General features: G+C 36.8%; 1 protein-coding gene across 1 annotated transcript in view; it reads left to right on the top strand.

Moving 5' to 3' along the window:
* dntt (deoxynucleotidyltransferase, terminal) overlaps nucleotides 1-21,751 on the top strand; it is a 129,964-nt gene extending 108,213 nt beyond the window's left edge. The window contains exon 13 of the mRNA XM_059035786.1: nucleotides 21,621-21,751. Coding sequence (XP_058891769.1) covers nucleotides 21,621-21,707 — 87 coding nt within the window. The 3' untranslated portion in view covers nucleotides 21,708-21,751. The remainder of the gene's footprint in view (nucleotides 1-21,620) is intronic.
* Nucleotides 21,752-24,068: the final 2,317 nt, after the last annotated feature.

Here is a 24,068-nt window from a genome sequence, read left to right as displayed (position 1 = left end):
ATGAAACCTGACATTGTCAATGCTTACTGTCCAGTTATTAACTGGTATTCTAAGAGCTGTATGTAACATGAATGTATTGGAAACACAAATGCTTGCCTCTCTGTTATTTGACATTTGAAAGTCTAACACATGCAAAATCAGCACATGCATGCTCCTGTGCCATTTCACGAGGCAGGAGCCCGGCCTGCATAAAGGGACTACTAGAATAAAGAGACAAAGTGCTTGTGACTTTAGCAACAGAATAGGGGTTTCCCCTTGACTACTCCGAGTACCACCTTTGCTGAGGTGAGGCCGAACCGATCGACCTCCAAAGCCGGTAAGCGAGATAACTTCCCCCAAGGGGAAACTAAGGAAGAATAGAGACATCTAAATTGAGAGAGTTCAGACTTGGCTGATGCTCTGAGGTCGCATGGAGAGCCTCGCAATCTTTGCAGGGAGAACAAAAGTGCTGGATGAGCATAAAGAGGGCCAAGGGTCTCCACACACCCCCAGCTGTAAGAGCCACCTTTGATAAGTTGAGTCAAAGACTAGCTCAAAAGTTGGGAGCAAGCTTTGTTCTCTGAAGGGGGAGACTGGCACGCATGCAAATTAATAGATTTAAGCAAGAAAATGGAAAATGAAACGTCCAGCAGGAACCTTCCTCTTGGAGGGCGAGACGACGCTGTCGGCCTCTAAGGTTGGGAAGTGAGCTTCACTTGCCCCGAGAGGGGGCCGTTGCAGAGGTTACACAGCAAAGTGTAGGAGGAAGGGAGGATGGAGGAAACTGAAAAGCAAGACAAGAATTAGTGAGTTGGCTAGAGTTTAAATTGGGTGACTGACAGGTAATTTTAGGGTGACTGACAGGTAATTTTAGCCTCCAACCCCCCCAAAATACACAAAGGTTCTGCTAACAGACCATTAAGAAATCCTTCACACTTTACCACTTGTGGAGGGTGAAGTCCACACCATCCAGTGGTATAAATATGCGAATAACAAATAATTTCAACATTTATGACATTGAAAAAGACTTCTAGTTAAAACGTTTGTTACTGATTTTATTACATTTCTTTTAGTATTTCTGAATGTATCACTAATTAACAGTAATTGCTTTACTGTATTGTGTTGACAACTACACGTAACAAATGATTAATAAAGTACTCACTCAAAACAAGTCTAGGTACAGTATTTGTAACTGGGATATATGTGATTAATAAAAACCAAACAAGCATCCTATAGATTTAACATTTTGCATTTTAGTTTCTATGCAAACTTCAGACGAAACCTGGATACATTACTTATACAGACAGTGAGTGAAACTTCTAAACAGTGGCTTCTGACTGTGTTTGAGCTAGAATTGGTCAATTGTAAACACACATCTAGGTCACAGAAAAGGCAAAGCAATTCCCTTATTGAACATCCAAAATCTCAAACCACAGACTCTCCAGACAAGCTGTTTTCTATTGCAGTGTATCTGTACGTGTTTGAAAACACCCAATGCTATATAAAAAGCTGATGCCTAATTTGCATAATCCTCTTTAATAGGGATACTTTATATCATCTGCATTTTCCTGTATAATATCCTTGTTTTTGCTTCGATCATTATTTATTATGATATGTTATTAACAGTAACTATTACAGAAAAAAGTATGCACAACTGAACCACACTAACATCCCTTCTCATGCCCATACCGACTCTGCAGCACCATGCTGTCAAGTTTTTCAGCCAATCAGAGTGCTGCATTTTTGTTCTTTCCTGAGTTTCACTGTCACAGCAGAAAACTGCAATCAAATTGCAACACTGTTTCCCTTTCTAAAAATGAACACAGCACACTGCCATCGAGACAGAACAGCAACTACAGTGACAGCCAAATAGTCCACAACAAGAATAAAAGCTATAAATAAACCTATTGAAATACAGACTTAAACTAGGGAAAAAACTAGCTCACAAATCTTTTATGCTGGTTCCATTTCTAATAATTTTACTCTACCAATCACTACAACTAATCATTACTCATCCCCTAAGCATAGTGTATAAATACGTGACAAAACAGGCAGTTAAAAAATAAAACATCAATAACAATAATAATAATATAAGGAACAAACTCTTGTGGCAGATAAATGACGAGGTGCAGTATCCATGTCACCAGAAGCCCGAGCTACAATTACAGGCTTTTGATTTTATTGCACACTTTGGTGTACTTCATTGTTATAATTAGTTGTACTAGCTGTTTACAATAGCTTGAAAAAGTAACACATATGACCACTTCCCTTCCCTTGTTTTTTGTAATGCTTTTGTTTTACAACTAAACTTTCTTTACTGTGGTAACGTTGGTTTGACGTTCTATATTCATTTGATATTCGAAACTGCATTACCTAGGCTTTCCAAACCAACTTTAATGTAAAGCTGGACTGTTGTGAATATATACGCGACTTTTGCTTCCACTGTGAATCCTATAAACAATTTGTGAAAATCAATACAATATTCCATATATACGCCTAGAGCAAACAGGGTTCATTAACAGGCCATGTTGCGCAACACAGGGAGTTACTATTATTGCTGCAAATTCTCATATTTTCATCCTTGTTCTTATAAACAGCAGTGTAGAGTAGTGGTTAGGGCTTTGGACTCTTAACTGGAGCAATCTAGGTAAAGTACCTTGCTCAAGGGTACAGCAGCAGTGTCCCCCACCTGGGATTGAACCCACGACCCTTCGGTCAAGAGTCCAGTGCCCTAACCACTACTCCACACTGCTGCCCTATAATCATGATGTACAAGCTCTAAATATATGTGCTGTAATCATTTCTTGACCCATACCAACACTGGTGCAATTAATTAAACCTTTTTGTATTTAATGGTTACTAATTGCAGATGGTACAGATATTTTGGGCCATTACCTTGTTGGCCTTATTATGGAGATACGCAATGAAAACTTACAACAGCAAATGCTATCCAGGGTAATTGCATATTAATAATAATACAATTATGAACTTGATGTGCCAACATTGTTTTATGTGTAAGAAAGCACAGATGTGCTTTTTCTTACTTCAGGAGATCCCAAGCTGAAATTACCCCCGACCCTGAAATTACCCCCGACCTCATCGGCTTAGTGTGAATTACATTTTTTAGAAAAACAACATCTTGTTGTGTTCAGCATGGAGTTCTTGTGAATGCAGAAAATTCACCGAAACCGATCTGAATTAGAAAGTCAGACTAGTTTGAATTATTCTCCAGGGTAGCCCCGAATTTGCCAAACTAGGGTACTTTGGCAATAAACTTTTTTTTTTTTTTTTTTTTTTAATAAATAACGCAGACCTATGCTTTTAAACAAATTGATCAAACCATCTTATTTATTTATTAATGTATTTATTTATTTATTGCAGAAGTATAAAAGTTGACTAACCCATATGGAAATAACTTATTTTACATATATGAAAAGCAATATATGTTACACTTATATGCCTCTTATTTTTCTTAATTTTTTAAAAATGTGTCTACATATATGTTCATATATAAATTATATGCAGATTGGTTATAACATTGGCATGATTGTATAGTGTTTTTCATAGAAGGATTTTATGTGTTAGTATATTATGTAACATACAATGCTCTCCATGTTTTTTTTAATAATCTAAATACATGGTTTTTATAATCTAAATATATATATATTTTTTATATAATCTAAATATATGCCCTTCATTTGGTGAATGTTTTATACAAATTACTACATATTTTTTATATATTATCCATTATTCAAATAAGAAAAATGTGGAAATTAAGCCGACCCATTTTGAACTCTGCAGATAAATTTCTGCCAGTTTCACTGTGTCTTTTCATGAAAATGGGTTCAAACTGGACATTTAATAAAATATTAGTATACATTTAGATCAATGTAACAATAACAATCCAAAATACAGTAACTGTTCAGAATGCGTAACCCAGGCATTTCTTATGGGTGTTTACTTGATGCAGGCTGTGGTCACAGCAGCAGGGCTTCTTTTGTATAGTATCTGATCAAAATATTACATGTACAAAAAGCAAAGTTTGAATAAAGTGAATCTGTGTGCGTATTTTGAGTGTGTATAACTAGAGATTACTAACTTGCAAATCAATGAGCCATGTCTTAATCCATAGCATGACATTGTTCATGTGGTGAAATAGCATTCTTTTGCAAGTTTTTATATAGGAGCTGTGACCCATTATATGACGTAGCCAGCTGTACAATGTACAGTGAATATCTATGTGTATGTGTGTGTTCATAACTAGAGAATAATAACTCGCAAATGATTGAGACATGACTTACATTCCACATTAACACCAATACTTTCATGAGGTGAAATGACATTCCTTTGCAGGTTTATATATAGGAGCTATGAACTATTATTTGATGCAGAATGCAGTGAATGCGAGAATATTGAATATCCTCGCAGATATCCAATATCAATCTAACTTCACCAGGGTTAAAGGACAAGTAACTGTAAGGTCAGTTTAATATAGCTGGAATGATTGAAATTATACAAAATTGTATTTTTGTTAAGGAACGGCAGTTTCAGCACTAGCAACAGCACAACAACACAGTAACACTCCAAACAGCAACTACCGAAGAGCGCTGCGGCGCTGCCATTTAAAAAAAAACAAAAAACTATAAAGCAGGCAGCAATTTACCACGTGGCAACCTGTGGTGGTATATGCTAATTAGTTTTTTTAGTGCATGGTATTTCTTAATATATATATATATATATATATATATATATATATATATATATATATATATATATATATATATATATAGTAATGAAGTCATTCAAGGGCACTATATAAGCTTGAGGATGGAAAGAGCTTTATGCCCTGTGAATACACTGTACAACCACTAGAGGTCTTGGCTTGATGGCCCAGTTAATTGATTTATTGTTGGCAGCTGGACTTAATGACAAGGGAGAGGTTCAACCCGTCTGAGAGAGGTGTATTGAAGAAGGGCACATGTGTGTGGATCTGGAGAGAAAAAAAAAACAAAAGATCACAAAACGCGTTGTTAAAGAAAAAGTTTAATATTTGTTTGTTTTTTTACGGGTAACAGATAGCTGTCCCGTGGTTAGACAGGGCTTCCTTATAAAGGTTAAGTTAGCACTCCTTGCCGGAGTTAGGCTTTTGTTTTGTTTGTTTGTTTGGTTATAGTGAATTAAAATAAATAAATAAAGGACACCAAGAGTGTTGTTGAACGGCAACTCGAGTCTCCTACCTGTGGTTTACTAGTTCTTCGGATCACGTCATCACAATATATATATACTGGCATAAATAAGCCAGTAAATTGATAAAAAATACCACACGTTGATGAAAACAGTTAACACACAGTTAAAAGGGAATAGTTCACTGTTTGACTTGCTGTAACTTGGAGTTGGCTGTCTATAGAAAGGAGACATTCTATACAGTTGGTATAAAGGTTCCTCATTCAGCCCTGTACGCGCATATTGTATGGATTTTCACAAGTTATTTCTAGGATTCACAGTTAAAAAAAGGTTGTTAATATATTCACAACTGATCAGCTTCCAAATAAAGTTGGTTTGAACAGTCTAGGTGATATGGTTTTCAAAATAAATCTTAATTATTCACGCATACTTACTATACGCGCATATGGAATATTGTGTTGATTTTCACAAATTGTTTATAGAATTCACAGTGGAAGCAAAGGTCGTGTATATATTCACCACTGTCCAGCTTTACATTAAAGTTGGTTTGGAAAGCCTAGGTGATGCAGTTTCAATATCAAATGAATATCAAACGTCAAACCAATGTTACCAGGGTACTTTCTTTTGTTTTTGTGAAGTCCGTTTGGTTACCATAGTAAACTGAACTTTCATATTCGTGTTGCGTTAAATACCTGTCTTTGCTTCTCAGTATATGGTAATGTTGTTGAGTTGCTGTACTGGTATTTGATGAATTTTCTTGTTTTCTCCATTTTCTTCCAATTACGCTTTTACTAAAAGTTTTAGAAAATCATTCAATTCAACGTCTTTTTTCTTGTGTCAGCATTTTCCTTTTCTTCAACGAACACGTCTCTGTTTTCATCAATAACATTTTAAAATATGGTCGACATTTTCATTAAACTGCTAGTTTGTGTGCTGTGGTGAAGTCATTGAAGATGCCCATGTGACCTGTATTTAATAAACCTTATCTTACAGCTGCCTGTACATAGACTGATTATAATAGTAATTGGCAATTATGTATTAATGATTAGGAAAATGTATTATTCATTTTAATATAAGACACTGATAAAATGTAAATACAAATTAAACTTTAAAAGTGCACTTACTGTCCTAAATCCTGGAAGAGCAGCGGAATTCAGATCATGCACAGTACTGTACTAACATTCGAAGCCGCCGACGTATTTGCCAGAAACGGTTCGGAGCTTTTACTGATTTTTTCCCTCTGACATTCAGAATCACCAGAAGAGAGATTTTTGCTTTTTTTGAAAGCTTCCACCAAATATATCTGCTTCCGTTTTCTCATTAATACCACTAAATAAACAGTACGATTCTGTAAACATGTCTGTTTCGCTTCAACCGATTGCACAAGATACATGCGAGTCCACACTTAAAAAGACGAAATTTTGCAAATCATAATGACCATAATTTCCATTTTCTAACTTACAGTTGCTGCAGGTGCAGAAATTGCAGCTTCACACTACTGTCATTTAAAAAAAAAACACCTCACTTCAGAAATTCAGCTTGAAAATGATCTAAGCAGAAACAGAGATTGAGAATGTCAGAGAACATAAATAATAGCATTTTAAAAGGTAAGAAATGAAATATTTAAAAAAAAAATGTAGCATAAATGTAACCCTTTAAAAAATGAGAAATACAAGGTGAGAAGCAGAATTGGAAAAGTGACAGACCATTCATTATCCATGTTCTCATTTGAGCAGAAAACCAGGAGTGAGTCTGACTGTAATACTTAAATATATGCCACCACATTAACAGTAAAGAGGTTGACAAAGTAGCAACATAATAGGTTATGATTTACATCAGAATATATGGCCATTCTAAGACAGCTGGCAGACAGTTAAGCGATGACTCTCTCAAATCTATTATCCTGATTACAGTGATTGAAAATGGAATTCTACCTCAGATAACACTATGTAACACAATTTTTGTTCCTGGGTAGTAAGTGTTATTTCCTAATTGCTTATGCCTCAAAAGTATAGAAAATGGCTATTATTCCCCACAAACTTTGCTTTTGTGACCAGGACAGTGATATTTTGAAATTTACCTATTTCCAATGAGAAAACGGGCGAATTTGTGTCTTTTCGTTCACATAAAGTCAGAAAAAAACAACATATGAATCCAAATTAACATGTATTTATACTAAAGCAATACAAAAATGGCTACAAAAGATTTAGAAGTGAGTAGTTTTTTGAGATTTACGATTATACTGTAAATCACTTTCACGAATCAGCCCCCAAATGTAGTCTCCCATCATGTTCTCGTTATACTGGCCTTGGTAGCGGTGTTCAAAGTCCAGTATATCCTGGTGGAAGCGCTCGCCTTGCTCCTCCGAGTACGCTCCCATGTTCTCCTTGAATTTATCAAGATGAGCATCAAGGATATGGACTTTGAGGGACATCCTACAGCCCATTGTGCCGTAGTTATTCACCAGAGTCTCAACCAGCTCCACATAGTTTTCGGCCTTGTGATTGCCCAGGAAGCCCCGAACCACTGCGACAAAGCTGTTCCAAGCCGCTTTCTCCTTACTAGTGAGCTTCTTGGGGAATTCATTGCACTCCAGGATCTTCTTTATCTGTGGTCCGACGAAGACACCGGCTTTGACCTTTGCCTCAGACAGCTTAAAGAAGAAGTCTTGAAGGTACTTGAAGGCTGCCGACTCCTTATCTAGAGCTCTGACAAATTGTTTCATAAGGCCCAATTTGATGTGCAGTGGTGTCATCAGCACCTTCCGGGGGTCCACCAGTGGCTCCCACTTGACGTTGTTCCTCCCCACAGAGAACTCGGTCCGCTTGGAAGGGTCCACCATGCAGAAGTAGCAGTTGCTTGAGTGGTCAGTGGGTTCCCGCCAAATTCTTGGGATCGCGAACTTCATGGCTCTCTTTTCCCCTCTGTACCATCTGTGGCAGGGCGGAAGCCCTACACATGGGGAAATATGTAGTTTTATTGTATATTTTTGCATTATTTGTTGTAAATTTTTCTTAATTAATTGTTTAACTGATGTGTCGCTCCGCCGTGGACGATTACCTGTCTGTGTGGAGCAGCAGCTGAAAGCAATGAGCTGTTCCAGCAGGCAGGTGGGCGTGTCTCAGCGGAGCGTTAGTATAAAAACATAGTGATCACTGTGATCGGGGCTGCTGCAAGGCCTGCCGTTTTCACGGCACCTTTGATTTATAGTTTGTTGTATTGTGTTTTTATTTTTGAGTGTTTGTACAGTCGTGTATCGTCCTCTGTGCGCTACCATCGCTGCTTATATAAGATAACTATAAGCATACATATGGCATTGTTTAGTTATATTGTGCTACCATAGGATCAGGAATATTTCAATAATGTACAGCAACTCATTTAAATGTAAGCCTTCTAATCATATGCTTCTTATCCAAAGTGATATTGAGAAGACAATCAGCTGTATGTTTGCTTAATGTGAGGGATATTACCCAGAGTGTGATAACCAAAGTGATATTATAAGGACTTATCACAATTGACTCCTATTATAGTCATTTCAGTGTGATGATAATAAGCAGACAGTTACAATAATAATTGTAATATTACTTAACTTTAACTGTTTCAGTTAAATGGTAAAGTACATTAGTGTTCTATCAAAAACCAAAAAAATGCAGCATAAAATGTAGCATTAAATCAAATTACTGTATATTCCCATAAAATTACTGTCTTTACCAGTTTCTATGAGGAGTGGACTTTAACCAGTCTTTTTACTGGTATAAGATTACCTGAATGTTACTGTAATGCATGACACCCTTTCATAATCGTCCACATTTCTTTCACACTGGCGAACATCAGTGTTTTAATGCAGATATGATTCCAATATACCACGACCTCCTTGAAAACTAGACTGTAATGTCATGTTGTGGTAATTCATGCATAACTATTCAGTAGCTGTAAATGTATAAATACTACAATAATCTTTGTAAAATGACTGTCATTAAGTTTTACAAAGTTTCTTTTAGTATACATGTAGTGTTATATTGGAGTTTCAGTTTCCTCTGGATCCCTGCTGATCCTTTATTAGGTATTCTTTTATTTATTAATTATATGTAGGACTTTAGTGAATGTGTTAATATGCCAGGCATAGCTCTATGAAAGAACAAAAGACATAAAACTGCCAGTCTCACGTATTTCAACTGATTGTTGTATGAATAATGAAATCATGGTAAACGTACTCAAGAAGGTAAAGAGAAAGATATCTAGGCTGATCCCAAGCCTTAATGACATGAGCTGTGAGGAAAGGTTAAAAGAATTAAATCAAGACACTACTTCAAATTTAGCACAGAGAACAACATGGCATAAATGGAAGCTGAGTAAAAGTGAATTTAGAACTGAAGGTAGGAAGTACTTTTTTACACTGGGAGTTATACAGACGTGCTCAAATTTGTTGGTACCCTTACAGCTCATTGAAATAATGCTTCATTCCTCCTGAAAAGTGATGAAATTAAAATCTATTTTATCATGTATACTTGCATGCCTTTTGTATGTCATAGAATAAAGCAAAGAAGCTGTGAAAAGAGATGAATTATTGCTTATTCTACAAAGATATTCTAAAATGGCCCGGACACATTTGTTGGTACCCCTTAGAAAAGATAATAAATAATTGGATTATAGTGATATCTCAAACTAATTAGTTTCTTTAATTAGTATCACACATGTCTCCAATCTTGTAATCAGTCATTCAGCCTATTTAAATGGAGAAAAGTAGTCACTGTGCTGTTTGGTATCATTGTGTGCACCACACTGAACATGGACCAGAGAAAGCAAAGGAGAGAGTTGTCTGAGGAGATCAGAAAGAAAATAATAGACAAGCATGGTAAAGGTAAAGGCTACAAGACCATCTCCAAGCAGCTTGATGTTCCTGTGACAACAGTTGCAAATATTATTAAGAAGTTTAAGGTCCATGGAACTGTAGCCAACCTCCCTGGGCGCGGCCGCAAGAGGAAAATTGACCCCAGAGTGAACAGAAGGATAGTGCGAATGGTAGAAAAAGAACCAAGGATAACTGCCAAAGAGATACAAGCTGAACTCCATGGTGAAGGTACGTCGTTTCTGATCGCACCATCCGTCGCTTTTTGAGCGAAAGTGGGCACCATGGAAGAAGACCCAGGAGGACTCCACTTTTGAAAGAAAAACATAAAAAAGCCAGACTGGAATTTGCTAAAATGCATATTGACAAGCCACAATCCTTCTGGGAGAATGTCCTTTGGACAGATGAGTCAAAACTGGAGCTTTTTGGCAAGTCACATCAGGTGTATGTTCACAGACGAAAAAATGAAGCTTTCAAAGAAAAGAACACCATACCTACAGTGAAACATGGAGGAGGCTTGGTTATGTTTTGGGGCTGCTTTGCTGCGCCTGGCACAGGGTGCCTTGAATCTGTGCAGGGCACAATGAAATCTCAAGACTATCAAGGCATTCTGGAGCAAAACGTACTGCCCAGTGTCAGAAAGCTCTGTCTCAGTCGCAGGTCATGGGTCCTCCAACAGGATAATGACCCAAAACACACAGCTAAAAGCACCCAAGAATGGATAAGAACAAAACATTGGACTATTCTGAAGTGGCCTTCATGAGTCCTGATCTGAATCCTATCGAACATCTATGGAAAGAGCTGAAACTTGCAGTCTGGAGAAGGCACCCATCAAACCTGAGACAGCTGGAGCAGTTTTCTCAGGAAGAGTGGGCCAAACTACCTGTTAACAGGTGCAGAAGTCTCATTGAGAGCTACAGAAAACGTTTGATTGCAGTGATTGCCTCTAAAGGTTGTGCAACAAAATATTAGGTTAGCGGTCCCATCATTTTTGTCCATGCCATTTTCATTTGTTTTCTTATTTACAATATTATGTTGAATAAAAAATCAAAAGCAAAGTCTGATTTCTATTAAATATGGAATAAACAATGGTGGATGCCAATTACTTTAGTCAGTTTCAAGTTATTTCAGAGAAAATTGTGCATTCTTCGTTTTTTGTGGAGGGGTACCAACAAATTTGAGCACGCCTGTAAATGCCCGGAACAGCCTACCAGGTAACGTAGTAGGATGTAAAACACTGGGAGCATTAAAAATAAATGTTTGGATTCTGTCCTATTACATTAGAGCCCCATAGTAGGGGTGAATGGTGTGCTTACTTTTCTTATACTCTTATTTAATTACGTTTTATTTCACCTCTCCTGGGATATTAATAATCCCTGGCCCCTGCTGGACAAACCTTGACTGGCAACTGGCAACCCCCCAATAACCATAGCAACACCAATTGAAACATTCTCTCACTCTACATACCAAAGAAAGTTGAATTTGCATTTTATTTCTCTGTAATTACACCCTGCTTATTTCCCCCCATTGTAGACAGCATGTGAGCTCAACTCTAAAGGCTACACAGATGTTTCTCTGACAAGACAAACATGAGGTGTGCAGGATGCATCCCACAGAGAACAGTCTGAGTTGTGTTTAACATTGTTAATGACACTTTTCTTCAAATTGTAATTACTCACCAGAATACAGCAAAAGTGTGGAGACATTTTTTTATTGCAACATAAAAAGCAGCATAGCAATGCTAAACAAGTGTGTTGAACAAGTAAGTATCTAATGCTGGTATTTATAATGAACTCTTAAGGCCTGGTCACACAGGCAACTTTTGTCGACGGCAACGAGAGGAACACATTTGTTGCCTGCGTGTTGCCTTGCATTTTGAGGTGGTCACATGGGAGACAAGCCTGCGGTCGACAAGCTGTTGCAACACACAGGCAACAACATAATGCAAACCAATCATAATGCAAGTTTTTGACACAAGACATGCTGCAAAGGAAGACTACGATACAAACATGTACTAGTTACACTATAACAAACAAAATAAATAAATACATAAATAAATAACGAAATAAATAAAAACTGAAATAACAAAATAAATAAATAAATAAATATCGAAATAAATTCCATCTATTAAATTATTTATGTATTTATTTTTTAATTTTGGCACAAATTATCCTCCATAACTGCATACACGGCAAAATAATTTAAAATAAAACATTTTTTTAAAATACGCTACACGTGTATTTTATTATTGTAGAATTGTATTCATAGCTTAAATATGTTATTGTAATTATAATTGTGGACATTAACATTCGCTTAGCCACATACACACTGTATTGCATATCTATAGACTACATCTAATAAATTGGATGAAATGCAGGAATCAGAATGCATCATATACACTGTCTGTCTGACGTTATGGGCGAGCCTTATCATCATGTGACACTACTATCAAATTTGATTGGCTGGTGTTGAAAATTTTTCCCTCATGTTGCCTGAAAAGTAGAACATCGTCCTAAGTGGGAGACGTGTCGCCGGCATGTTGCCAGTGTGTTATCGGGGTGTTTCCCAGGATGGTCACGCGAGACGACAAGCCGACAATATCTGTCGCCCCCTTGTTGCCATTGACAAATGGCGCCTGTATGACCAGGCCTTTAGAGGGAAGCCTCATTTTATTCATCTTAATGCTGTATTCATGACAAATGTATACTGTTTATTAGATTAACTGTTAGATACAAACACTAGCTTTCAAGACCTGAAAAATATCTTCTTTAAATTTCCATGTACACTTGTAGCAAATACTTTTACCTAAGGTTTCACAGACTGGTTAGCACTAATCTTGGACTACCTAAATAAACATCATGACTTTTTCAAATGAATTCATTTGAATCTGAATCCCCTTGTTGAGTATGTAAGTAATTATATGTAAATACTGAAAACGCTGACAAACCCTGTTGAATGTAGTTGTATATTGAAAAGCCTCAGATCACCTCTAAGCCTAATCAAAAAACTTTTTTTTTTATATTGCGAGTCAGAGCTTAGATGCAACTCATTTTCTAGGGGATTAATGACCAGCTGGGAGAGTTGGTGGCTGGTAGGTAAAATCAAAGGTTATTAATTGTCCTGGGTAAAAGCCAGGGGCACAGATCTTGCTTTGCTGTTGTAAGCTGCTAGGCACAAAAAAACCCATAAACATTAATAAATAAATAAATAAATAAATAAATAAATAAAAGGTTTTACCTCTCCACTGTGTTAATTTCATGAGCTCACACTTTGAATATTTTGATCTGTACCAGGCACTTGCAGAGAATTAAAAACAAATTATATTGCTTATTATATTTTATGTTTTGTCAGGCTTATAGTATTAGTTACTTCTACATAGGATTGGGGTCAGTTCCTTTTTTTTAAGTACAGGAATATTTTACGGACTGAGCCCTTGGGCACTGCGGCCCTTTGCCAATGTTGCTGAGGATAGGGCACTTAGGTAAACACATGTAATGGAAACATTCTGCGCATTGCAAGCCTGTCACGCTTATCGCAAAACTTTCATTCGAATTTGGCCTTCGGAGCAAATCAAATAATCTTGTGCTTAAGCATATGAAATTTGCACACATGCATACATTTGTATCTAATGTTTATCATTATCACAGACATTAGCATGGCTAATAAGATAAATATTTAAAGGGCCATCAGAGATTCTACTGAATTCAAACAGATGTATCTATGCTGTGCTGTTTGCTGGGAAGTGAGTTTATGATTTCTCTACTTCTGTCTCTATAATTTTGACAGGTGTCACAGAAATATGAGTACATGTTAATTCATTTACGTTTCTTGACTCTCTTGTTTTCTGTTACAGTACCATCCGTTTTTTTTTTTCTTTCTCTGTATTAGCCGTGATCCCGCTTATCAAACCGCTATTGCTCCGTGTCTGGACTGATCTGATTTTGTAAGAACTGTAAGTCACCCTGGATAAGGGCGGCTCTGTCTATGTTGCATTCCGACGGTGTGTACTATGATACTGTCCTGTACTCTTGATTCTGTTTAGGGAGTTATTCTTTCAGCACCAAGAAAGCGTGCTTGGGAAAGTGATTAGTTTTGTTTCAGTCCGAAAGAACGATCATGATTGCAGCATGTATTAAAACTAGTGATGCTGCTATCATAATCGTTCTTTTGAATATAATCATTATAGATGTGGACGGATCCTTGTATGATCGCTGGGTGTTTTCCATTGTTGTAGTACCTCGGAAAGCGCCTGCATTTCACTTCAGTGATTGGGAGAGTGAGTGCTGGAGTGATGTGTGTGGAGTTAAGACTTTTCAAAAGCGTTATTTTGTGCCTCGCAAGACTGGTTTTGTGCTTGGCGGATAATTTCGAACATGTCGGCCACTCCCGCCAAATTGTGCTATGCATACACTATATTTGTGCACAGCGCAAAACGGATTGTGGCACGCAAAAATAAATTTTGAATATGGCACATTTTTTGCGCATTCGTTCATAACGACCATTTGTGACACGCATAACCCTCTGCTCAGTGCACAAACCTTTTGAATATCTCTCTTTTGTATAAATACAGTATGTACAGGAAAAGCAGAAGGAATTTCATAAATTGGAATAGTTGGGCAACCCTAGATTTTCCATACAGTCATAAGTACAGTAATGTCAAAGTTTTATCCACCCTTTATCCTAACTTGGCTGGATAATGGAGCTGATATTAGGTTACAACCTGTCATATAATGTATTGTTTTCTGACTGGTATAGTTTGACCTCTGACTGCATAAATCTACAAAAAGACTAGTGTAAGTTACTAATGTAAACTACTGTTAGACTGTTTTTCCTCTAAACGGATACAGTGTTAAGCATTTTATAGGTTGTGTGTTTTAAAAAATGTCTAAACTCTTGACTATGATTAATACGACATGCTTTATTTCCTTAATGTTGAAGGTTACAAAGTATAAAAAGAGGAGATATTTGAATAAATAAGTAGTTGTTAAAGTGAGCTATTAGCCTATATTACATTGTGAAATGTTTCAATAAATCTGAAAAGCAACCCAACCTACCATACACAGAAATGTTCTGTTTAGTAGTTGCAGACCCATTGTAATGTAATGAGCCATAATCTCCTGATTAATAATAGCAAGGTTTTTCTGTGGCTTGATAAATTGCAAAAAAAGTCTGTTCTAGTCAGATCTTGCATGTCAGATGTATACATTACAATGCGTGATCATTGAAGTCTGCAGTCCAGATCTAGCTTACTCTTTCAGACAGGCAGTTTCCAAATTGTATTCATAGCTTGCTGTTTTTTAATGGTGTATGTTATGCGGCTCAGGATAAATCTTTAACTCCCTCCCATTTATAGGCTGGCAAGACAAAGAGTTTGCTGCTGTTTGTAGTTTTGAAGTAATTTGTATCCACCTTGTAGGCTAATATGCAGGTTCATTTTTGCTGCTGTACTGCCATTGTTGACTTATGTTTCCAAGCAAAACATCTATTACCACCCATATCATTAAGGGTAAATAAATGACAAAAGCTCACCGCAGCAACTCCTGATAAGAGTTCAGGAGAACTTTAAGTCAATGAGCATTGTACAATCTCACCACCAAGCCAATCGCCTCTTACACCCAGGAGCTTGACAGCACCTGGCCAGTATGTGCCGCTGTAGTGCAGTGACTGAGTCCCTGATAGTTTTTGCCTCCCAGTGCCAATGTAGTGCTTCCTGTGCAATCCCTGGAAAAGATCTGTGACTTTACACAGCCTGGAAATAAACACATGCTTCTCTGACTGTATGACTCATCCTGCACACCACACGGCCGTCAAGGTTGCTTTTAGTAGGGTGGGCGAACAGAACGTTACTGGGTTCATCACCTATGAAAAGGACAGTGTGTGTGTGTCGTCAATTCAGCAGTTTTGAAATTGATGTAAGGTTATCCCAGTAATCATCAATCGCAAAATAAATATATAGACTTTTTGTCCTCTACACGTCGGTCTTACAATATTTAAGCATGATTGGGTAGTTTCATGCTTACAGAGCTCTAAAGTCACTACATATCGCAAAAGACAATGAAATCTGTTGTATTAATCGTAATGATAATTTCTCAAAATATCATTCTTTGGATTGTACAATTCACCTAGATTACATTCGACACAACAAAAAATCATATTTTTCTAAGTTGATTTTATTGTATAACAGCTTGTTTTTAAGACAAGTGGCCATTGAATTTCCAGACTTAGCCGCAACGTAATGTAGGTGGCAGCCTGAGTTTCAGTTGCGATTTACCTATTTTAAACAAAACCACACCCTTTACATTCTGAATCCGGAAAAAAAAAAAGTGAACGTTTTTCTCTCAAAATGTACATAATTGGTTAATGCTGTGTGTCTGGAAGACATACCTTTTTGAATTATTATCCTATCAGGTGGGGTTTGGAAGATATGTGGGTTGGATTAAGTGACACGCATTCAGGTTTGTCAAAGTTGAACTCATTCTCTGCTCTCTGAGACAATGGCAACAGCGCAGTTTTGCTGTGACAGATCAGCTGTGTCAGTGCCACGCCCTTACCACCTTCTCACCTCAATTTAAATTCCGAAAGCTCAAAGACGGCAGAGATTAAAAGTATGAGTAGTAAGTACGCACATATGGTGCATAAAAGGGTGTTTTTTTACATGTTTAAAATGTTTTACATGTTTCACAGTGTCAGTGAATTGATATGAGTGAAGCAGTTTTTACAGCGAGTAGTCTATGGAGTGTGAGGAGCTTGTTGTTAAAATGGGAAATACAGGTAGCATAGCATATTCTGAGCTTATAGTAACACAGCTTTGCTTTTTAACCAGCAGCAATAAATCAGGTGCTAACCTATGCTGATCAGTACAACAAGAAAGAGTCTTGGCAGTGAAGTCAAAGATTTCATGTGTGGGCAACAGGAAATCTCATAGGATCCCTGTGTCCTAAAGCCCTGTAACACCAGTACATGAACACCGTCACAAGGATTAAAATCACAAAGGGTCATTACAGTGGCCACAATTGGGTTGAACCAAAAAGAATGAAAAGGCAAGATGTATACTTGTGCATGATACTTCACGTACCATATAACCATGCAACTAAGGCACATGATGCTTAAGGGGGAGGTGTAAGCTGTTTTCTATGAAAATGCAGTTACTCCTTTGGTTTCACATATTTTGCCATGTCTCTTGCACTAACACTTATCTTGCATATACATCCACCTTTTATCAAGATTTTAATGTGCTGGCATGCATACCTGTTTTAGTCAGATCTTGCATTTCAGACATTAACATATTAGTGTGTTATCATTCACATCTGCAGTCAAGATCTGGTTTACTTTTGTATACAGACAGTTTCCTGATGGTATTCATAGATTGCTGTTTTTTAATCTTGTATGTTATGTGGCTCAGGATAAATCTTATCTTTATTAATTAAGCCAAGTTCAACTCCCTCCTATGTATAGGCTGGTAAGATAGAGAGTTAGGTATGTTGCTGCTGTTTGCAGTTTTTAAGTAATTTGTACCCACCTTGTAGGTTAATATGCAGGTTAATTTGTGTTACTGTGCTGCCATTGTCGACTTTTGTTTCCAAGCAAAAGCATATAAGTTATCTGCCTGTTTTTGGTAGATTTGAGGCACTCGCAAGTTTGCATCTGTAGTGTGGCTCGTAAACTTTAGTGGAGACTGCAGTAGTATCTCAAAGAGGTTAGACAGTAAACAAATACTTGCTGAAAGGTGTTGCTTCCTTGCTGCATGGAAGCTGGATTTTTGAAGTGTGATAAGGCTGACAGCTTTGACAAGCAGCTTTGTTGGGTTTGTAAAGGTAAAACGTTCTGACATGATGTATTGCCAGTCAGCTGACTATGTCAAAATATGTTTTTTTCCTTTTTTTTCACTCATATTTCAGGGTGAATGTGCATACCTGTAGATATTTCAGCTATTTTGTAACAAACAAAGCTGCTTAAGTTTTTCCTTTGTCTCTTAGAACCTTGATTTTTCAAAGTAGGATGCAGGTTAATATATATATATATACAGTGCCTTGCGAAAGTATTCGGCCCCCTTGAACTTTGCGACCTTTTGCCACATTTCAGGCTTCAAACATAAAGATATGAAACTGTAATTTTTTGTGAAGAATCAACAACAAGTGGGACACAATCATGAAGTGGAACGAAATTTATTGGATATTTCAAACTTTTTTAACAAATAAAAAACTGAAAAATTGGGCGTGCAAAATTATTCAGCCCCTTTACTTTTGTGCAGCAAACTCTCTCCTGAAGTTCAGTGAGGATCTCTGAATGATCCAATGTTGACCTAAATGACTAATGATGATAATCAAGTCTCCGTATAAATGCACCTGCACTGTGATAGTCTCAGAGGTCCGTTTAAAGCGCAGAGAGCATCATGAAGAACAAGGAACACACCAGGCAGGTCCGAGATACTGTTGTGGAGAAGTTTAAAGCCGGATTTGGATACAAAAAGATTTCCCAAGCTTTAAACATCCCAAGGAGCACTGTGCAAGCGATAATATTGAAATGGAAGGAGTATCAGACCACTGCAAATCTACCAAGACCTGGCCGTCCCTCTAAACTTTCAGCTCATACAAGGAGAAGACTGATCAGAGATGCAGCCAAGAGGCCCATGATCACTCTGGATGAACTGCAGAGATCTACAGCTGAGGTGGGAGACTCTGTCCATAGGACAACAATCAGTCGTATACTGCACAAATCTGGCCTTTATGGAAGAGTGGCAAGAAGAAAGCCATTTCTTAAAGATATCCATAAAAAGTGTCGTTTACAGTTTGCCACAAGCCACCTGGGAGACACAGCAAACATGTGGAAGAAGGTGCTCTGGTCAGATGAAACCAAAGTCAAACTTTTTGGCAACAATGCAAAACGTTATGTTTGGCGTAAAAGCAACACAGCTCATCACCCTGAACACACCATCCCCACTGTCAAACATGGTGGTGGCAGCATCATGGTTTGGGCCTGCTTTTCTTCAGCAGGGACAGGGAAGATGGTTAAAATTGATGGGAAGATGGATGGAGCCAAATACAGGACCATTCTGGAAGAAAACCTGATGGAGTCTGCAAAAGACCTGAGACTGGGACGGAGATTTGTCTTCCAACAAGACAATGATCCAAAACATAAAGCAAAATCTACAATGGAATGGTTCACAAATAAACATATCCAGGTGTTAGAATGGCCAAGTCAAAGTCCAGACCTGAATCCAATCGAGAATCTGTGGAAAGAACTGAAAAGTGCTGTTCACAAATGCTCTCCATCCAACCTCACTGAGCTCGAGCTGTTTTGCAAGGAGGAATGGGCAAAAATTTCAGTCTCTCGATGTGCAAAACTGATAGAGACATACCCCAAGCGACTTACAGCTGTAATCGCAGCAAAAGGTGGCGCTACAAAGTATTAACTTAAGGGGGCTGAATAATTTTGCACGCCCAATTTTTCAGTTTTTTATTTGTTAAAAAAGTTTGAAATATCCAATAAATTTCGTTCCACTTCATGATTGTGTCCCACTTGTTGTTGATTCTTCACAAAAAATTACAGTTTCATATCTTTATGTTTGAAGCCTGAAATGTGGCAAAAGGTCGCAAAGTTCAAGGGGGCCGAATACTTTCGCAAGGCACTGTATATATATATATATATATATATATATATATATATATATATATATATATATATATATATATATATATTAACCTGCAGTGTATATATATATATATATATATATATATATATATATATATATATATATATATATATATATATATATATATATATATATATTTAGCTCAAAGAGCCAGCCACCACTTTGGATATAACAGCCTTGAAATGTCAGTAATGAAAATGGTGCTTCCTTTGTTGTCAGGTTGAATAGTTGCATGTTAATTGCTCTTTTTGATGGAGTCAAAACTTAGATTCAGAGTTTTATTATATTGATTTACTTGGCAAAGACTGCAAATGTACAACTCAGGATTCTTTTATTAAATCACAAAATACATTAAAGTAATGGAGAAGCAAATGAGACTTCAGATTTAATAATGAATTAATAAGGGTGTGCTCTTTGTAGGGGTAGAATAACTACTAATTTGACAGAACTAATTAGTTGAAGTAAAAATATTTGAGTAAAAATGCTGAGAAGTAAGCAAAAGATTATGATAATGAATGCATTATTGTTCATTCCAAACATGCTTAAATTTGATTGAGATCCAACGATTGTGGTGTTCATGGAAGACGGCTGAAGTCACTATTATTTATTTATTTCTTAGCCAACTAGACTTACAATTGTTACAAGATATCACATTAATTTTACATACAATTACCCATTTATACAGTTGGGTTTTCACTGGAGCAATCTAGGTAAAGTACCTTGCTTAAGGGTACAGCAGCAGTGTCCCCCTCCCTGGGATTGAACCCACGACTCTCCGGTCAAAAGTCCAGAGCCCTAACCACTACTCCACACTGCTACCCCAGTAACATGTGGTTGGGTGGACTTGATCCACAATGATGCAGACTGCAGCATTCATTAATCCTCTAATAAACCAATGTTTTTTTTCACTAGTCAAATTGTAGGGTGCCCAAATAAAGTTTTGAGTCATCACAAACAGATTTTTTTTCATCTGTTGCATCCTCTTTAGCAGCCGCAACTATCCCAGATATAATAGAGTTGGTTAAATTGTCTACCATAAGTAGTTTAAGGATGATTTAATTGTGCAGCAGATTCCCTCATTAAATGATGAGCTGATAATATCTCTTCAGCCAAAGAAGCAGGCATGGTAATTTAAGATGTTACCATAATGATAAACAGTAATGTAGCATGAGCTTTGTACTAAAGCAGGGCTAGCTGTTACAGGGAAAACGACGTTTATTTCTCAAACTGACCATTTTAAGAAAGGTGAAAGCAGAATGCATAGAAATACTTGGGACTAATTAGGAAGTGTACTGCTGATAAAAAAATAAAATAAAACATTTAGGGAAGTGTACTGCCATTCAGGGAGGGGGTTAATCCTCCCTGCATGAAGAAAAAACATGTGAGAATGCACATTTGTTTGATTGCTTGTTAATTGGTTTATTGTTAATGATCCCCTGCACCTGGTAGTGATTGTAAATTAGGACCAGGTGCAGGGTATATAAGGGGTGCAGTCAGTCTGCTCACGGCTGCTGTCTAGAAGGAGGCAGGAAGGTGTGCTCTGCTTCCAAGCAGTTGTCAAGTTCATAGAGCTGATGAGCACATTTTCATTAGAAAAATTGAGCAGTGGTCAAATCGAAAAGAAATGCAACCGCTTAAACCAGTGGAATCAATGTGAAAGAACAGGCTGCTGTTCCCAAATGGAAGCAGGCAGTGTGCTTAACACACAAACTCATTTTGCATGGCAACACCTAAAACCACAACCACAGAAATGAACCAAAAACGGTTATTTTGTTTGATATTACCAGACTACTATATTGATGGGTATTTGAATTTGTAAACGTCTAGTGGAATTAGTAGTGTATGCCTTCAGGGGGTATTCCCAGTTGTTTATTGAAAGTCTTTGCTAACTCAAGATGGTTTGCTCTTCCACTGATAGCTTCAATTAATCAAGTAAAATATATTTTCTTTCTACAGAAAACATTTCTATCGGCTAAGACTGAGAAAGACATCTTTGCTCATTTGGGGCTGGACTTCATCGAACCATGGGAAAGAAATGCATGAGAGACATTAGTATGTTATCAATAATGCATTCATCTAAAGTCTAGCAGTCCTCTACAATTCAATGTATAGATTTGTTGCTTTTTGGCTATCACACAACACAGCATTTTGTACACTAAACTTTTATTGTTTGAGGTGCTTTCTTCTTAGCTTACCTAATCATATTATAAAACAAAAAAACTATTGTTGGATTATTATTATTATTATTATTATTATTATTATTATTATTATTATTATATAAAAAATAGATTATACATTTAAATCCTTTGTGTTATCAGACACATTTTCATTGAAAAATTGAGAGTTTACAAAATGTATGAATGAGATCAGGCCATTGGCCCATCTAAGCTTGTATGGTTCCTAGTAGCTGATAGTTCTCAAAATGATGTTGTGTCTTAAAGGATCCAAGTGGTTTTACCTCAACAACGTGACTATACCCTCACCACTGTATGAAGAAGTGTCTCTTTCCCTCTATCTTAAGTCTATCTCCACAAAATGTCCAACTGCGTACTCTGGTCCTGGTTTCTCTACTGCACTTAAAGTATTGGTCATGAGTAACTCCTTTTGAAAGACTTCAGTCATGCCCCTCCCCCCTAATTCTTCTTTGTTCTAGGCAAAATAGATATAGTTCTCCCAGCCTAACTTTATTTATTTCCCTTTTTTCTCTTTATATTTACCCGTTGAATTTATTGAAAATATACCAAATTACTATAAGTGAGGAACATTTTTGAAAAAAAAAATGAAAATCCCTAAAATATATTTTAGAGCATTACCCCTAAATATTTAGAGCATTATTTTTTTACATTTTAGTTTTTGAAACATGAAAACCAGTTGCTTGGTTTAAAGTGTTAATGTAGCCAAGAAACGCCGTTGTCAAGGGAATGCGACATAGCAAACAGCAAACATAGCACTCGTTGTTCAAACAATAGGAAAGGCACAACCAATGTGCAGTTCCAAAGTTGTGCCATATATTCACAAGACTTCTGCAGTTATAATTAACTTTCCAGCAACACCACCACCTTACTAAGCAATTATTTCTTAGCAACTGAAAACTGCTGATACTATAAGTCATCATGGCAAACTATATGACCAAACAATTAGAAGATATAAGAACAATAGTAGATGTTTAGAGCCCTCTTCACACAATTCATCAGGCTTTTTCATCGTAAATTGTAGCAAGTCATTTCCTCTTTTAGTTTGATAAGCAAAGTAATAAAAAAGCAATTACTACAGCTGCCATAAAAGAATAAAAAAGTACAGAAAATGAATTATTAATTGTATTAGCATTAGTATTTTATGTTTAGCAATGGTTTGGTGATCTAATATCTGCTTGCTCTTTGAGCCTTTTAAACATTCTAGTCCCTTATCATAACTTATAATAATATTGTCAGTACAGTAAACAGAATAATCAGGAAGCAGCACCTGGTTACTGAGGAAATGTTTACACACAGTATTAGTACACACCAGTCGAAAGTGGCAATAATAAAAAAGCACACACTTTTTTAAAACAGACAGCAGTCCCATTGTTTTATCAGTTAGATGGATGGTATTAAAAAAAAAAAAAAAATTAACAAAATGCAAACAGGGAGCATCATCACCAGAATAATACTATTTAAATGTAAAAAAAAAAAAAAAAAAAAACATTTGGTGGCTGTACCTTTACTTTTAGTGATTTATTAACTCAAGAGTTGATTCAGTGTCCAGCACTCTCTTTTTTGCTGCAGAACTTGACTGCTGAGCAAAATATACAGTTATAGTTAAAATCACTGATTGGCACACAAAAAGATGCAGCATTTGTTCGCAGTTGAGTTGGGGACCCTGCAATTATGTGACCTAGGGTAGCAGTCTGAAAATCCTAAGCATTTTAGCCAATCTGTCCAATTCTGGTAAATTAACTACTGGGGCTGTCTGGAGATGAATGCACCAGCACCCCCCCTGTTGTCATTAACACATGTCAAAGGTCCCTTTATACCCTGATGTTTTCTACCTGAAATCAGATTAGGTGTGTTAATGCTGTAAATTGATATTGCTCTCCAAGTATAATGTAATAGTCGAATTATATCCTATAGTTTCTGTCTGCACTGTCTCCCAAAACAACAAGATGGATTCTCTCAGTGAGCTGGTGAAATATTATATGTAAAGAAGTAATAAATATATTCTCCATAATTTACTGATAAGCTGATTTATGACACGTTGGTGCAATCCAACACTCAATCGTGATATACCTTTGTTTTATAGTAATACAAAAAGACCAACTACACAATGATAAACTATAGCAGTGAACATGACACTGAAGCTAGTCAAAGGTAAGCAAATTGATGTTTCAACCTTATGGATTTTGCTGTTAAATATTTCTTTCTAGTT

The sequence above is a fragment of the Acipenser ruthenus genome, chromosome 13 (assembly GCF_902713425.1).
Source record: "Acipenser ruthenus chromosome 13, fAciRut3.2 maternal haplotype, whole genome shotgun sequence".
NCBI lineage: Eukaryota > Metazoa > Chordata > Actinopteri > Acipenseriformes > Acipenseridae > Acipenser > Acipenser ruthenus.
The sequence above is the reverse complement of the archived record's forward strand: the minus strand, read 5'-3'. Positions and strand labels throughout refer to the sequence as shown.